The sequence below is a fragment of the Salmo trutta genome, unplaced genomic scaffold, assembly GCF_901001165.1.
Source record: "Salmo trutta unplaced genomic scaffold, fSalTru1.1, whole genome shotgun sequence".
NCBI lineage: Eukaryota > Metazoa > Chordata > Actinopteri > Salmoniformes > Salmonidae > Salmo > Salmo trutta.
In genome coordinates, this window is record NW_021822806.1 from 19,006 (window position 1) to 37,334 (window position 18,329).

The following is an 18,329-nucleotide window of genomic DNA, read 5'->3' on the forward strand; positions in this document are numbered from 1 at the left end:
AGAGATGTTAGAGAACTGTGAACTGCCTCAAGCCTGGAGGCTGGGATCTCCTCAAAGGTAGTGAAGTCTAACACATTGGTTGTTCCCTACAGTATAACAGTACCAGTGGTCACATTCATGTCACATATGGTCATCACTGTGGTCTGCTGTAACAGTATGGTTATTGATAAGGGAATTTATATGTTTAAAGTAATGACTAAAGGATTCCACCCTGAAATCATATACTTGTATGAAATGTGTTAGTAGTCATAATTCCATAATATGTGTGACTAGACCATTGTGTTGCTGTGTAGTGGTGTGAGAGTTGTGAGAACATGGGACAACAGGAATGAGGCTCCTTCGAAGGTCCCTCTTATCTGGGGAGGAAAGAGGCTCCTTCGAAGGTCTCTCTTATCTGGGGAGGAAAGAGGCTCCTTCGAAGGTCCCTCTTATCTGGGGAGGAAAGAGGCTCCTTCGAAGGTCTCTCTTATCTGGGGAGGAAAGAGGCTCCTTCGAAGGACCCTCTTATCTGGGGAGGAAAGAGGCTCCTTCGAAGGTCCCTCTTATCTGGGGAGGAAAGAGGCTCCTTCGAAGGTCCCTCTTATCTGGGGAGGAAAGAGGCTCCTTCGAAGGTCCCTCTTATCTGGGGAGGAAAGAGGCTCCTTCGAAGGTCCCTCTTATCTGGGGAGGAAAGAGGCTCCTTCGAAGGTCCCTCTTATCTGGGGAGGAAAGAGGCTCCTTCGAAGGTCTCTCTTATCTGGGGAGGAAAGAGGCTCCTTCGAAGGACCCTCTTATCTGGGGAGGAAAGAGGCTCCTTCGAAGGTCCCTCTTATCTGGGGAGGAAAGAGGCTCCTTCGAAGGTCCCTCTTATCTGGGGAGGAAAGAGGCTCCTTCGAAGGTCCCTCTTATCTGGGGAGGAAAGAGGCTCCTTCGAAGGTCCCTCTTATCTGGGGAGGAAAGAGGCTCCTTCGAAGGTCCCTCTTATCTGGGGAGGAAAGAGGCTCCTTCGAAGGTCCCTCTTATCTGGGGAGGAAAGGAACCGCGAGAAACTGCCAAGGCTGGTAGAAAAGTTATAAACCTGTGTGTGTGTGTGTGTGTGTGTGTGTGTGTGTGTGTGTGTGCGCGTGTGTGTGTGTGTGCGGTGTGTGTGTGTGTGTGTGTGTGTGTGTGTGTGGTGTGTGTGTGTGTGTGTGTGTGTGTGTGTGTGTGTGTGTGTGTGTGTGTGTGTGTGTGTGTGTGTGTGTGTGTGTGTGTGTGTGTGTGTGTGCGTAGAGGGGGTTATAAAGACTGTTCAAATTTTGGATGAGGGGAGAGCTCTCATGAATAAACTACAACAAACCTTTTGCAGAATCTGAGTCTTTGCCTAATTCTAATTAACCCTAGCTTTACAACCTAGGGGGAATTGGTCAAAGCTATAGTGATTGTTATCATTGGGATTGAAAATTCTCGTGACAGTTATATTAGGGTTATATATGGTCATCACTGTGGTCTGCTGCAACAGTATGGTTATGTTTTGGTTATATATGGTCATCACTGTAGTCTGCTGCAACAGTATGGTTATGTTATCGTTATATATGGTCATCACTGTGGTCTTCTGTAACAGTATGGTTATGTTATGGTTATATTATGGTCATCACTGTGGTCTGCTGCAACAGTATGGTTATGTTTTGGTTATATGTGGTCATCACTGTGGTCTGCTGTAACAGTATGGTTATGTTATCGTTATATATGGTCATCACTGTGGTCTGCTGTAACAGTATGGTTATGTTATGGTTATATTACAGTCAGAAATTGTCATCATTGTGGTCTGCTGTAACAGTATGGTTATGTTATGGTTATATTACAGTCAGAAATGGTCATCACTGTGGTCTGCTGTAACAGTATGGTTATGTTACGGTGATGTAGATGTCTTTATCTTGGTCTGTTGTAACAGTATGGTTATGTTATGGTGATGTTGCTGTCTTACATTTACATTTTAGTCATTTAGCAGACGCTCTTATCCAGAGCGACTTACAGTAGTGAATGCATACATTTCATACATTTTATATTTTTTTCCTGTCCTGGCCACCCGTGGGAATCGAACCCACAACCGTGGCGTTGCAAACACCATGCTCTACCAACTGAGCTACAACTGGTCTGCTGTAACAGTATGGTTATGTTATGGTTATATTACGGTCAGATATGGTCATCACTGTGGTCTGCTGTAACAGTACGGTAATGGTAATGTTATGGTGATGTTACAGTCTTTACCTTGGTCTGCTGTAACAGTATGGTTATGATATGGTTATATTACGGTCAGATATGGTCATCACTGTGGTCTGCTGTAACAGTACGTTTATGTAATGGGGATGTTACAGTCTTTACCTTGGTCTGTTGTAACAGTATGGTTATGTTATGGTTATATATGGTCATCACTATGGTCTGTTGTAACAGTATGGTTATGTTACGGTGATGTTACAGTCTTTACCTTGGTCTGTTGTAACAGTATGGTAATGTTACGGTGATGTTACGGTCTTTACCTTGGTCTGCTATAACAGTATGGTTATGTTATGGTGATGTTACAGTCTTTACCTTGGTCTGTTGTAACAGTATGGTTATGTTATGGTGATGTTGCTGTCTTTACCTTGGTCTGTTGTAACAGTATGGTTATGTTATGGTGATGTTGCTGTCTTTACCTTGGTCTGTTGTAGGATGGCCTGGGCTTGAGCCTCCTGGGCTGATATCACTGGTCCTGTTAGTTGGACTCCACCTGCCTGGAACTACATGCACACACGCACACACACACGCACACACACACGCATGCACGCACGCACACACACACACACACACACACATACATACAGTGAGGGAAAAAAGTATTTGATCCCTTGCTGATTTTGTACGTTTGCAAAGAAAGGATCCGTCTATAATTTTAATGGTAGGTTTATTTGAAAAGTGAGAGACAGAATAACAACAAAATAATCCAGAAAAACGCATGTCAAAAATGTTATAAATTGATTTGCATTTTAATGAGGGAAATAAGTATTTGACCCCTTCTCAATCAGAAAGATTTCTGGCTCCCAGATGTCTTTTATACAGGTAACGAGCTGAGATTAAGAGCACTCTCTTAAAGGGAGTGCTCCTAATCTCAGTTTGTTACTTGTATAAAAGACACCTGTCCACAGAAGCAATCAATCAATCAGATTCCAAACTCTCCACCATGGTCAAGACCAAAGAGCTCTCCAAGGATGTCAGGGACTAGATTGTAGACCTACACAAGGCTGGAATGGGCTACAAGACCATCGCCAAGCAGCTTGGTGAGAAGGTGACAACAATTGGTGTGATTATTCGCAAATGGAAGAAACACAAAAGAACTGTCAATCTCCCTCGGCCTGGGGCTCCATGCAAGATCTCACCTCGTGGAGTTGCAATGATCATGAGAACGGTGAGGAATCAGCCCAGAACTACACAGGAGGATCTTGTCAATGATCTCAAGGCAGCTGGGACCATAGTCACCAAGAAAACAATTGGTAACACACTATGCCGTGAAGGACTGAAATCCTGCAGCGCCCGCAAGGTCCCCCTGCTCAAGAAAGCACATATACATGCCCGTCTGAAGTTTACCAATGAACATCTGAATGATTCAGAGGACAACTGGATGAAAGTGTTGTGGTCAGATGAGACCAAAATGGAGCTCTTTGGCATCATATCAACTCGCTGTTTTTGGAGGAGGAGGAATGCTGCCTATGACCCCAAGAACACCATCCCCACCGTCAAACATGGAGGTGGAAACATTATTCCTTGGGGGTGTTTTTCTGCTAAGGGGACAGGACAACTTCACCGCATCAAAGGGACGATGGACGGGGCCATGTACCGTCAAATCTTGGGTGTGAACCTCCTTCCCTCAGCCAGGGCATTGAAAATGGGTCGTGGATGGGTATTCCAGCATGACAATGACCCAAAATACACGAGCAAAGACAACAAAGGAGTGGCTCAAGAAGAAGCACATTAAGGTCCTGGAGTGGCCTAGCCAGTCTCCAGACCTTAATCCCATAGAAAATCTGTGGAGGGAGCTGAAGGTTCGAGTTGCCAAACGTCAGCCTCGAAACCTTAATGACTTGGAGAAGATCTGCAAAGAGGAGTGGGACAAAATCCCTCCTGAGATGTGTGCAAACTTGGTGGCCAACTACAAGAAACGCCTGACCTCTGTGATTACCAACAAGGGTTTTTCTACCAAGTACTAAGTCATGTTTTGCAGAGGGGTCAAATACTTATTTCCCTCATTAAAATGCAAATCATTTTATACAATTTTGACATGCGTTTTTCTGGATTTTTTTGTTGTTAACCTCTTATGGCTAGGGGGCAGTATTTTCACGGCTGGATAAAAAACGTACCCGATTTAATCTGATTATTAGTCCTGCCCAGAAACTAGAATATGCATATAATTATTAGCTTTGGATAGAAAACACTCCAAAGTTTCTAAAACTGTTTGAATGGTGTCTGTGAGTATAACAGAACTCATATGGCAGGACAAAACATGAGAAGATTCTGTACAGGAAGTACCCTGTCTGACCATTTCTTGCCCTTCTTTGTCATCTCTATTCATTACAAAGGATCTCTGCTGTTACGTGATACTTCCTACGGCTCCAATGGGCTCTCAGAGCCCGGGAAAAACCTGAATGACATAATTCAAAGCCCTGGCTGAAACACACGAGCGCTTTTGCTAAGTGGTCTATCAGAGGACAAAGGGCTTCATGCTCGTGCACTGTCCGCCCCCGTCTTTCTGTTTTTCCCTCTTTTTACCGAAACGCAGATTCCCGGTCGGAATATTATCGCTTTGTTACGAGATAAATTGCATAAAAATTGATTTTAAACAGCGGTTGACATGCTTCGAAGTACAGTAATGGAATATTTAGAATTTTTTTGTCACGAAATGTGCCATGCGCACGACCCTGATTTACCATTTCGGATAGTGTCTAGAACGCACGAACAAAACGCCGCTGTTTGGATATAACGATGGATTATTTTGGACCAAACCAACATTTGTTATTGAAGTAGAAGTCCTGGGAGTGCATTCTGACGAAGAACAGGAAAGGTAAGACCATTTTTCTTATAGTAAATCTGATTTTGGTGAAGGCTAAACTTGCCGGGTGTCTAAATAGCTAGCCCGTGATGGCTGGGCTATGTACTTAGAATATTGCAAAATGTGCTTTCACCAAAAAGCTATTTTAAAATCGGACATATCGAGTGCATAGAGGAGTTCTGTATCTATAATTCTTAAAATAATTGTTATGCTTTTTGTGAACGTTTATCGTGAGTAATTTAGTAAATTGTTAGTAAATTCCCCGGAAGTTTGCGGGGGGTATGCTAGTTCTGAACGTCACATGCTAATGTAAAAAGCTGTTTTTTGATATAAATATGAACTTGATTGAACAAAACATGCATGTATTGTATAACATAATGTCCTAGGTGTGTCATCTGATGAAGATCATCAAAGGTTAGTGCTGCATTTAGCTGTCTTCTGGGTTTTTGTGACATTATATGCTAGCTTGAAAAATGTGTGTCTGATTATTTCTGGCTGGGTACTCTGCTGACATAATCTAATGTTTTGCTTTCGCTGTAAAGCCTTTTTGAAATCGGACAGTGTGGTTAGATTAACGAGAGTCTTGTCTTTAAAATGCTGTAAAATAGTCATATGTTTGAAAAATTGAAGTTTTCGGATTTTAGAGGAATTTGTATTTCGCGCCACGCCCATCATTGGATATTGGAGTAGGTGTTCCGCTAGCGGAACATCTAGATGTAAGAGGTTTTAATCTGTCTCTCACTGTTCAAATAAACCTACCATTAAAATTATAGACTGATCATTTCTTTGTCAGTGGGCAAACGTACAAAATCAGCAGGGGATAAAATACTTTTTTCCCTCACTGTACATATACACACACATATCTGTTAGTGGATCTCCATCTCATTGGAACTAAAGACATAATGCAGACTTTTACATGGGGCGGCAGGTAGCCTAGTGGTTAGAGGCAGGTAGTCTAGTGGTTAGAGACAGGTAGCCTAGTGGTTAGAGACAGGTAGCCTAGTGGTTAGAGACAGGTAGCCTAGTGGTTAGAGACAGGTAGGCTAGTGGTTAGAGACAGGTAGCCTAGTGGTTAGAGACAGGTAGCCTAGTGGTTAGAGACAGGTAGTCTAGTGGTTAGAGACTGGTAGCCTAGTGGTTAGAGACAGGTAGCCTAGTGGTTAGAGACAGGTAGCCTAGTGGTTAGAGACAGGTAGTCTAGTGGTTAGAGACAGGTAGCATAGTGGTTAGAGACAGGTAGCCTAGTGGTTAGAGACAGGTAGCCTAGTGGTTAGAGACAGGTAGCCTAGTGGTTAGAGACAGGTAGCCTAGTGGCTAGAGACAGGTAGCCTAGTGGTTAGAGACAGGTAGCCTAGTGGTTAGAGACAGGTAGCCTAGTGGTTAGAGACAGGTAGCCTAGTGGTTAGAGACAGGTAGCCTAATGGTTAGAGACAGGTAGCCTAGTGGTTAGAGACAGGTAGCCTAGTGGTTAGAGACAGGTAGCCTAGTGGTTAGAGACAGGTAGCCTAGTGGTTAGAGACAGGTAGCCTAGTGGCTTTAGACAGGTAGCCTAGTGGTTAGAGACAGGTAGCCTAGTGGTTAGAGACAGGTAGGCTAGTGGTTAGAGACAGGTAGCCTAATGGTTAGAGCGTTGGGCCAGTAACTGCAAGGTTGCTAGATCGACTCCTCGAGCTGACAAGGTAAACAATCAGTCGTTCTGCCCTTGAACAAGGCAGTTAACCCACTGTTCCTAGGCTGTCATTGTAAATAAGAATTTGTTCTTAACTGACTTGCCTAGGTAAATAAAGGATAAAATATATATGTATTTAAATATTGTTCTCAGTAGTCCTCCTGGTGGCAGGAAGAGGTTACTGCAGGCTACTAACCTGGCTCCTGGAGGTCCTGATAGCTGCTAGTTGTCAGTCTTATTAAGAAACCAGGTGTGTATTCAACAAGGGTTGTGTTTGCGGTGAACATATTAGTAACAATTTCAGTTGAACGATTCGAATGAACATTCCAAAATGTTACTGTTTGTGTTCTTACCGGAACAATGAGGATGTTCCCTGGAGGACCTGGTATCCCATCAGCCCCGTTGAGACCCGGCCGGCCTGGAGGACCCTGAGGAAGGGAGGGGAAGAAGGAGGATGGAGATCATTATGATGATAAAGAACGACATTTACTTCCTGAATTGGAAAAACCTGAAATGATTGTAGTCCCGGGCAGAGAGAGAGAGAGAGAGAGAGAGAGAGAGAGAGAGAGAGAGAGAGACAGACTGATACAATGTATGGTGTGTTTTATGTGTTCATCTGAAAGTGTGTGTTTTGAGAGATAGATGGTGAAAATGCGTGAGAGAGACAGAAGGTGTTTGTGTTGATATGTGTTGTTAGAGAGAGAGTGTATGTTAGTTTGTAACTCACCAGTTCTCCTAGGTCTCCTTGAGGTCCTACCAGTCCTGTGGGCCCCTGGGGTCCTGGTTCTCCCTGGAGAGAGGACACATACAGTATACAGTACAGTGTAGTGTTTCTTAATCCTGGTCCTGGGGGCCCAAAAAGGTGCATATTTTAGTTTTTGCCCCATCCCTATACAGCTGATTCCACTAACCAACACATCATCAAACCATTGGTTAGTGGAATCAGGTGAGTTATTGGCAAAAACATGAATGTCCACCCCTTTACGTCCCCAGGATCAGGATTAAGAAACACTGAAACTGAACTAATGAAACACAACTGGTGTAGTGCAGAAACTGAACTAAGAAAACACAACTGGTGTAGTGGAGAAAGAAACTGAACTAATGAAACACAACTGGTGTAGTGGAGAAAGAAACTGAACTAAGGAAACACAACTGGTGTAGTGGAGAAACTGAACTAATGAAACACAACTGGTGTAGTGGAGAAACTGAACTAATGAAACACAACTGGTGTAGTGCAGAAACTGAACTAAGAAAACACAACTGGTGTAGCGGAGAAACTGAACTAAGGAAACACAACTGGTGTAGTGGAGAAAGAAACTGAACTAATGAAACACAACTGGTGTAGTGGAGAAAGAAACTGAACTAAGGAAACACAACTGGTGTAGTGGAGAAAGAAACTGAACTAAGGAAACACAACTGGTGTAGTGGAGAAAGAAACTGAACTAATGAAACACAACTGGTGTAGTGGAGAAACTGAACTAATGAAACACAACTGGTGTAGCGGAGAAACTGAACTAAGGAAACACAACTGGTGTAGTGGAGAAAGAAACTGAACTAATGAAACACAACTGGTGTAGTGGAGAAACTGAACTAATGAAACACAACTGGTGTAGTGGAGAAACTGAACTAATGAAACACAACTGGTGTAGTGGAGAAACTGAACTCAAATCAAATCAAATCAAATCAAATCAATGAAACACTAATGAAACACAACTGGTGTAGTGGAGAAACTGAACTAATGAAACATAACTGAGATAGTATAGAGCAGGGGCTCGAGGGCCACATCGAGATTCTGAAATTCAATGGAGGGCAGAATTTTTGGGGGGACCAATTGTTGTTTAAAATCCATTTGTGCGGGCCTCCCGAGTGGCACAGCTGTCTAATGCACTGCATCGCAGTGCTTGAGGCATCACTCAATCCCAGGCTGTGTCACAGCTGGCCATGACTGGGAGACACATGAGGCGGTGCACAATTGGTCCAGCGTTGCCCGGGTTAGGAGAGGGTTTGGCAGGCCCGAGATTTCCGTGGCCCATCGCGCTCTAGCGACACCTGTGGCGGGCCTGATGCATGCACACTATCTTTTTTTTGTTTGTCTCGTGGACCGGATTGAAGTGCCCGGCGGGCCAGTTGAAGTGCCCGGGGGCCGGATTGAAGTGCCAGACGGGCCAGATTGAAGTGCCCGGTGGGCCGGATTGAAGTGCCTGGGCTGGCTGGATTGAAGTGCCTGGGGGGGGGTCATACCTTTCCCCCCCTTGGTATGGAGGAATACACCAAATAACACCACTGACTCACCTCTGGTCCTGGAAGACCCCCGGGGCCTGTGATTAAGGTGCTCTGCAAGATGCCAGAGAAAACATGAAATTATTGCTAGTGGGTATTTGAAGTGTCAGGGTGTGTGTGTGTGTGTGTGTGTGTGTGTGTGTGTGTGTGTGTGTGTGTGTGTGTGTGTGTGTGTGTGTGTGTGTGTGTGTGTGTACTTACTGCTCCAAAGTAGGATGGTTCCCCTTTCTCTCCTTTCTCTAGTCTTTCCTGGTGGAGAGGAACAAACACACACACACATGCACCACACACATCTCTCGTCAGAGTACAAAACAGTAGTTGTTTAGTGTTGAGTTGCTGACAGACATTCATTGCATTGTGAAATGTACCTGTCCGTTCCAGGTCTCCGCCCTCTCCCTCTCGGCCAATCCGTATCGATCTTCAAATTCCTCCTCGTATTCATACTCTCTGACCTCGTACTCATCTGTTTCATTGTCGTAGTCTTCGTACTCTACAATCTGTCACGCACACACACACACACACACACACACACACACACACACACACACACACACACACACACACACACACACACACACACACACACACACACACAGGACAACCGTCATCATCATATCCACAGTCAATAGTAACATAAAGAAGACATTTCAGAATGTGATCTTGAGCTGAACCACTAGAACTAGAATACTGGTTAGAATTGGAACCACAGAACCACAATGACATTCTAGTTCTCTGATTAGAACCACAGAACCACAATGACATTCTAGTTCTCTGATTAGAACCACAGAACCACAATGGAATTCTAGTTCTCTGATTATAACTACAGAACCACAATGACATTCTAGTTCTCTGATTATAACTACAGAACCACAATGACATTCTAGTTCTCTGAATAGAAGCACAGAACCACAATGACATTCTAGTTCTCTGAATAGAACCACAGAACCACAATGACATTCTAGTTCTCTGATTAGAACCACAGAACAGTCCCAATACTGAGAGAATGAATGGATGGTTGAAATGGAATGCTCAGAGAGAGCAACATTAGACATGGTGTCCAGATCATTCTTTTTTTCCCCCCCAACTTATTTTTTCATTGTTTATCCATCTTTCTGTGTCTGGTCAGGTACTGTGGAGGTCACCTCTCACCTCATACTCTGTGACGTTAGTCTAGGTGTGTTGTGTCTGGTGAGGTACTGTGGAGGTCACCTCTCACCTCATACTCTGTGACGTTAGTCTAGGTGTGTTGTGTCTGGTGAGGTACTGTGGAGGTCACCTCTCACCTCATACTCTGTGACGTTAGTCTAGGTGTGTTGTGTCTGGTGAGGTACTGTGGAGGTCACCTCTCACCTCATACTCTGTGACGTTAGTCTAGGTGTGTTGTGTCTGGTGAGGTACTGTGGAGGTCACCTCTCACCTCATACTCTGTGACGTTAGTCTAGGTGTGTTGTGTCTGGTGAGGTACTGTGGAGGTCACCTCTCACCTCATACTCTGTGACATTAGGTCTCACGGTAACCGTGGAGACAGAGAGGTCGTCGTAAAGGTCACTGTAGTCAAACTCATCAAACTCCTCCACCTTCACTCTCCTGGCGGGCTTTGTCTCCTACACACACACAAACACACACACACCCCCACACACACACACACAGCTGTGTTCAGAGGCCATGGAGTGAGGCAGGAGTTAAATCGAACAGGGGACAGAGGAAGAAAGGTGGGCACACGGAACACTGGCACACGGAACACTGGCACACGGAACACTGGCACATGGAACACTGGCACACGGAACTTTAGCACACGGAACACTGGCACACGAAAATTTAGCACACAGAACACTGGCACACGGAACACTGGCACATGGAACTTTAGCACATGGAACACTGGAACACGGAACTTTAGTACACAGAACACTGGCACACGGAACTTTAGCACACGGAACACTACCACACAGAACTCTATCACATGGAACACTGGCACACGGAACACTGCCACACAGAACTCTAGCATATGGAACACTGGCACACGGAACACTGGCACACAGAACTCTAGCACATGGAACACTGGCACACGGAAACACCTCTACACAGAACTCTAGCACATGGAAATACTGGCACACGGAACACTGCCACACAGAACTCTAGCACATGGAAATACTGGCACACGGAACACTGCCACACAGAACTCTAGCACATGAAACACTTGCACACGGAACTTTAGCACATGGAACACTGGCACACGGAACACTTCCACACAAAACTCTAGCACATGGAAATACTGGCACACGGAACACTGGCACACGGAACACTGGCAAATGGAACACTGCCACACAGAACTTTAGCACATGGAACTTCAGTACATGGAACACTGGTACACGGAACACTGGCTCACAGAACTCTAGCACATGGAACACTGGCACACGGAACACTGGCAAATGGAACACTGCCACACAGAACTTTAGCACATGGAACTTCAGTACATGGAACACTGGTACACGGAACACTGGCTCACAGAACTCTAGCACATGGAACACTGGCACACGAAACTTTAGCACACGGGAAACTGGCACACGGAACTTTAGCACATGGAACACTGGCACACGGAACACTGGCACACGGAACTTTATCACATGGAACACTGGCACACGGAACACTGGCACACGGAACACTGCCACACAGACCTTTAGCACATGGAACTTAACACGGAACACTGCCACACAGAACTCTAGCACATGGAACACTGGCACACGGAACACTGGCACATGGAACACCGCCACACAGAACTCTAGTACATGGATCACTGGCACACGGAACACTGCCACACGGAACTCTAGCACATGGAACACTGGCACACGGAACACTGGCACACGGAACTTTAGTACATGGAACACTGCCACACAGAACTCTAGCACATGGAACACTGGCACACGGAACACTGCCACACAGAACTCTAGCACATGGAACACTGGCACATGGAACACTGCCACACAGAACTCTAGTACATGGAACACTGGCACACGGAACACTGGCACACGGAACTTTATCACATGGAACACTGCCACACAGAACTCTAGCACATGGAACACTGGCACACGGAACACTGCTACACAGAACTCTAGCACATGGAACACTGGCACACGGAACACTGGCACATGGAACACCACCACACAGAACTCTAGCACATGGAACACTGGCACACGGAACACTGGCAAATGGAACACCGCCACACAGAACTCTATCACATGGAACACTGGCACACGGAACACTGGCACACGGAACACTGCCACACAGAACTTTAGGACATGGAACTTTAGCACACGGAACACTTGCACACGGAACTTTAGCACACGGAACACTGGCACACTGAACTTTAGCACACGGAACACTGGCACACGGAACACTGCCACACAGAACTTTAGGACATGGAACTTTAGCACACGGAACACTGGCACACTGAACTTTAGCACACGGAACACTTCCACACAGAACTCTATCACATGGACCACTGGCACACGGAACACAGCCACACAGAACTTTAGCACATGGAAATTCAGAATATGGAACACTGGCTAACAACTCTGGAACATGGAAGACTGGCAAACAAACACTGTCTGACTAAATCTCTCAATAGAGATGGAAGGGAAAGAGAAAGATACTACGGTGAATGGAAAGAGAGAGATGAAGATAGGAAGAGAGAGAGATGAGACATTTAAACATTGGCTAGTCACCTAGTTAACTCTGTCATATAATAGGCTGTCTAATGGGACTCTCATCATCACCTCCCTGTCTATTGACAGGCTGCCTAAAGGGAACTCACCTCCTCAGTCTCTTGTGATAGGCTGTCGTAGGGTAAAGGGGCGTGGCAGTCGGGAATGTAGTCTTGACAGTAGGTCTCTGCAGCTCTGGGGTCGGCTACGATCAACAACTGTTGGATTTCTCCCTGTGGACACACACACACATTAATAAAATACATGAAACACACACACCATGTTTCTTTGTATTCATGCAGCTAATATTTTTTGGGTATATGGTACAGCTATTATGAACTATGAAATGAATGAATGTGCATACCTATCTGAGACTGAATGAATGTGCATACCTATCTGTGACTAAATGAATGTGCATACCTATCTGTGACTGAATGAATGTGCATACCTATCTGTGACTGAATGAATGTGCATACCTATCTGTGACTGAATGAATGTGCATACCTATCTGTGACTGAATTAATGTGCATACCTATCTGTGACTGAATGAATGTGCATACCTATCTGTGACTGAATGAATGTGCATACCTATCTGTGACTGAATGAATGTGATTGTCAACAATCAGAATCCAGCCCAAACACAGGTTGAGGGTTGAATCAGAGCCAGACCACCTGAGACCACAGTCATTCTACTAAATGACCCCAGACACACTGGGGTTAAAGGTCATTCTGCTGTATGACTGGGTTCCACAACACATACAACACAGGCAGATAGTTTTACACCACACTGGAGATCCCAGACGGAATTTAACCTGTAACCTATGAACATAAGCAGAGCATGTCTTCTGAGTCTCTGGACAAATAAATATATCTAATTTAACAATGACATAACGTCTTCATTTATTCATTAAATATTCTATGTGATGTTACATGGGATATGTCAGGGGACAGGGTGAAGTACATACACATGACCACATGAGGGGGCTGTAGAGAGATATAGAGCTTGTGCTCCGTGTTTGTGTCACTGTGTGCCTGGATGTCTGTGTGTGTGTGTGTGTGTGTGTGTGTGTGTGTGTGTGTGTGTGTGTGTGTGTGCGTGCGTGCGTGCGTGCGTGTGTGCGTGCGTGCATGCGTGCATGCGTGTGTGTGTGCGTATGTGCATGCGTTCGTGTGCGGGTGTGTGTGCGTGCGTGTGTGTGTGCGAGTGTGTGCGGATGTGTGTGTGTGTGTGTGCGAGTGTTCCAACACAGTCCTACCTCCAACACACTCCTACTTCCAACACGCTCCTACCTCCAACACGCTCCTACCTTCAACATGCTCCTACCTCCAACACAGTCCTACCTCCAACACGCTCCTACCTCCAACACGCTCCTACATCCAACACGCTCCTACCTCCAACACGCTCCTACCCCAACACGCTCCTACCTCCAACATAGTCCTACCTCCAACACAGTCCTACCTTCAACACAGTCCTACCTCCAACATAGTCCTACCTTCAACACAGTCCTACCTCCAACATAGTCCTACCTTCAACACAGTCCTACCTCCAACATAGTCCTACCTCCAACACAGTCCTAACATCAACACGCTCCTACCTCCAAAACAGTCCTACCTCCAACACAGTTCTACCTCCAACACAGTCCTACCTCCAACACGCTCCTACCTCCAACACGCTCCTACCTCCAACACGCCCCTACCTCCAACACAGTCCTACCTCCAACATAGTCCTACCTTCAACACAGTCCTACCTCCAACATAGTCCTACCTTCAACACAGTCCTACCTCCAACACAGTCCTAACATCAACACGCTCCTACCTCCAATACAGTCCTACCTCCAACACAGTCCTACCTCCAACACGCTCCTACCTCCAACACAGTCCTACCTCCAACACAGTCCTACCTCCAACACAGTCCTACCTCCAACACGCTCCTACCCCCAACACAGTCCTACCTCCAACACAGTCCTACCTCCAACACAGTCCTACCTCCAACACAGTCCTACCTCCAACATAGTCCTACCTCGAAGACCTGGTCATCCAGTAGCCGTGTCCCGAACACAGTGACCCCTTCAGTGCTGACCTCTGGGTTAAGACCTCTCTGGAGCTCCAGACTCTCCACCTTCTCACAGTCCAGATACAGAGTCACTGACTGACCCTCCACACTGTACGCTACCCTATGCCATCTGGGGAGGGGGGGAGAGAGAGAGAGTTATTCTAGGGTGTTGTCATACTAGATCCAGTCAGTGACTGACACTCTAAACTACTCTGTGACAGAGGGAGAGAGGGAGAGAGAGAGAGAGGGGGACCACAATGGTAATAAGTATTGCACTTTATTGTGCTATCCCAGTCCCGTTCTAACATGTACGTACTGAGTATATGTCTTGTTTTAACTGTCAAATGAAATCAACAAATCTAAACATGTAAAGAAATGTGAAAGTGATGAATCTGGATTTTGGAGGGGTGAGACATAGTGTCTGTGTGCATTCCTGTTCACGTCCAGTATCTGTGTGTGTTACACCTACTTGCCGTCAGCCAGGTTGATCTTCCTGAAGGTAGGGTAGAGTTCAGGAGAAGGCAGGCCTTGCTGGTCTTCATACAGGAAGACAGGGGACCTCCCGACCTCTATCCCCAGCTGCTGGGTACCCTGAGGGTCGTACAGGGACAGCAAGAACACCTGGGCACCCCGCCGGGCACGCACCGTAGCCAGGACAGAGAAGTCCACTGGGAACCACCCTTCTGGAGAGAGAGAGAGAGAGAGACAGAGAGAGAGAGACAGAGAGAGAGAGAGACAGAGAGAGAGACAGAGAGAGACAGAGAGAGACAGAGAGAGAGGCAGAGAGAGACAGAGAGAGAGGCAGAGAGAGACAAAGAGAGAGAGACAGAGAGAGAGAGAGAGAGAGAGAGACAGAGAGAGAGAGAGAGAGAGAGAGAGAGAGGGAGAGACAGAGAGAGACAGAGAGAGAGACAGAGAGAGAGAGAGAGACAGAGAGAGACAGAGAGAGAGAGAAAGAAAGAGAGAGAGTTGGTTACCGCTACAATCATCGTCATCCTCATCATCATCACCATCACTACAATCGTCTACTGGGAACACTGAGTCGATAGAGACAGATCAGTATAATTTTCATCATATTGTTGTTCATCATCATTGTGTGCATGCAGGTGTGTGTGTGTGTGTGTGTGTGTGTGTGTGTGTGTGTGTGTGTGTGTGTGTGTGTGTGTGTGTGTGTGTGTGTGTGTGTGTGTGTGTGTGTGCGTGTAGTGTAGTGTACCTGGGAACAGCTGTTTTGTAGGGACACTGAGTTGGATCTTCTTGTTGATCTTGAAGGAGATGTCTGTCTCTTCTCTTCCCTCTCTACTGGTGCAGAGCCCCGCCTCCAGAGACACACCCTCCATGTCCTCTGATAGGTCCAGGATCCTCAGCACGTCCACCAGATTGGCTGGAGAGGGGGAGGGAGGAGTTAGGAGACAAAGTCAAAGCGACCAGAGCACTGAGAGAGAGAGAGAGAGACAGGTAGAGAGGAGAGAGAGAGAGAGGAGAGGGACTCATGCAGCTGGTGAGTTTCACTCTCTCCCTCTCTCTCCTTCCCTCTTACCTTACAACACACAGACTACTCAAGGGTTTCTCAAACTTTTTCAACTCGTGACCCAAATAAAGAAGAAATAGTTAGTGATAATAGATGTATTATCACACTGCGACCCACCTCTCAGATGGCCAGGACCTACGTTGGGTCCTGAGCCATTATTAAGAAACCGTAAGGTTTCCCTAGCCTAAACCCTACTCATGAGAAAGACGCATCTCCTAAACACATCTGCCTCAGAGACTTTACAACAACTTTACAGGACAATCTAGTAAAACTTATAACAGACACCACAGCCTCAACTACAACAACACCCCCCCCCCCCCCACACACACACACACACACACACACACACACACACACACACACACACACACTACTGATCAAACCACCACACACACAGAGAGAGAAAGAGAGAGAGACAGAGAGTGAGAGAGAGAGAGAGAGAGAGAGAGAGAGAGAGAGAGAGAGAGAGGGGGGGACGAAGTATGTATACCCCTCCATCTGTCCTGCACCTGGACAGCTTTACTGAAGTGATCCCTAGCTGTGTCTGTCTGTCTGTCTGTCTGTCTGTCTGTCTGTCTGTCTGTCTGTCTGTCTGTCTGTCTGTCTGTCTGTCTGTCTGTCTGTCTGTCTGTCTGTCTTCATTTGAATACAACAAGACAACATGACCAGACGAGCCTCATTTTTTAAATTGTTTTAATTTCACCTTTATTTAACCAGGTAGGCAAGTTGAGAACAAGTTGTCATTTACAATTGCGCCCTGGCCAAGATAAAGCAAAGCAGTTTGACACATACAACAACACAGAGTTACACATGGAGTAAAACAAACATACATAATATGGTAGAAAAATAAGTCTATATACAAAGTGAGCAAATTAGGTGAGATAAGGGAGGTAAAGGCAAAAAAGGCCATGGTGGCGACGTAAATACAATATAGCAAGTAAAACACTGGAATGGTAGATTTGCAGCGGAAGAAAGTGCAAAGTAGAAATACAAATAATGGGGTGCAAAGGAGCGAAATAAATAAATAAATACAGTAGGGGAAGAGGTAGTTGTTTGGGCTAAATTATAGATGGGCTATGTACAGGTGCAGTAATCTTTGAGCTGCTCTGACAGCTGGTGCTTAAAGCTAGTGAGGGAGATGTGTTTCCAGTTTTAGAGATTTTTGTAGTTCGTTCCAGTCATTGGCAGCAGAGAACTGGAAGGAGAGGCGGCCGAAGGAGGAATTGGCTTTGGGGGTGACCAGAAAGATATACCTGCTGGAGCGCGTGCTACAGGTGGGTGCTGCTATGGTGACCAGCAAGCTGAGATAAGGGGGAACTGTACCTAGCAGGGTCTTGTAGATGACCTGGAGCCAGTGGGTTTGGCGACGAGTATGAATGCGAGGGCCAGCCAACGAGAGTGTACAGGTCGCAGTGGTGGGTAGTATATGGGGCTTTGGTGACAAAATGGATGGCACTGTGATAGACTGCATCCAGTTTATTGTTTAGGGTATTGGAGGCTATTTTGTAAATGACATCGCCGAAGTTGAGGATCGGTAGAATGGTCAGTTTTACGAGGGTATGTTTGGCAGCATGAGTGAAGGATGCTTTGTTTTGCGAAATAGGAAGACAATTCTAGATTCAACTTTGGATTGGAGATGTTTGATGTGAGTCTGGAAGGAGAGTTTACAGTCTAACCAGACACCACTCAAACAGTTTTAGAAACTTCAGAATGTTTTCTATCCAAATCTACTAATAATATGCATATTCTAGTTCCTGGGCCCGAGTAGTAGGCCGTTTAATTTGGGTACGTTTTTCATCCGGCCGTGAAAATACTGCCCCCTACCCTAGAGAGGTTAACACAGTGTCCAAAGAAGGTCCAGAAGTATACAGAATGGTGTCATCTGCGTAGAGGTGGATCAGAGACTCGCCAGCAGCAAGAGCGACATCATTGATGTATACAGAGAAAAGAGTCGGCCCAAGTATTGAACTCTGTGGCACCCCCATAGAGACTGCCAGGGGCCCTGGATAACAGGCCCTCCGATTTGGCACACTGAACTCTATCAGAGAAGTAGT

The 18,329-nt window shown here is 45.8% G+C and overlaps 1 protein-coding gene across 1 annotated transcript in view; it reads right to left on the minus strand.

The window, feature by feature from the left end:
- LOC115184961 (collagen alpha-1(XI) chain) overlaps positions 1-18,329 on the minus strand; it is a 41,456-nt gene that overhangs the window by 11,542 nt on the left and 11,585 nt on the right. The window contains exons 2-12 of the mRNA XM_029745541.1: positions 15,961-16,128; positions 15,214-15,427; positions 14,712-14,874; positions 12,802-12,924; positions 10,475-10,594; positions 9,359-9,487; positions 9,192-9,239; positions 9,003-9,044; positions 7,438-7,500; positions 7,064-7,138; positions 2,655-2,738 (exon numbers count right to left, since the gene is read on the minus strand). Coding sequence (XP_029601401.1) covers positions 2,655-2,738; positions 7,064-7,138; positions 7,438-7,500; positions 9,003-9,044; positions 9,192-9,239; positions 9,359-9,487; positions 10,475-10,594; positions 12,802-12,924; positions 14,712-14,874; positions 15,214-15,427; positions 15,961-16,128 — 1,229 coding nt within the window. The remainder of the gene's footprint in view (positions 1-2,654; positions 2,739-7,063; positions 7,139-7,437; positions 7,501-9,002; positions 9,045-9,191; positions 9,240-9,358; positions 9,488-10,474; positions 10,595-12,801; positions 12,925-14,711; positions 14,875-15,213; positions 15,428-15,960; positions 16,129-18,329) is intronic.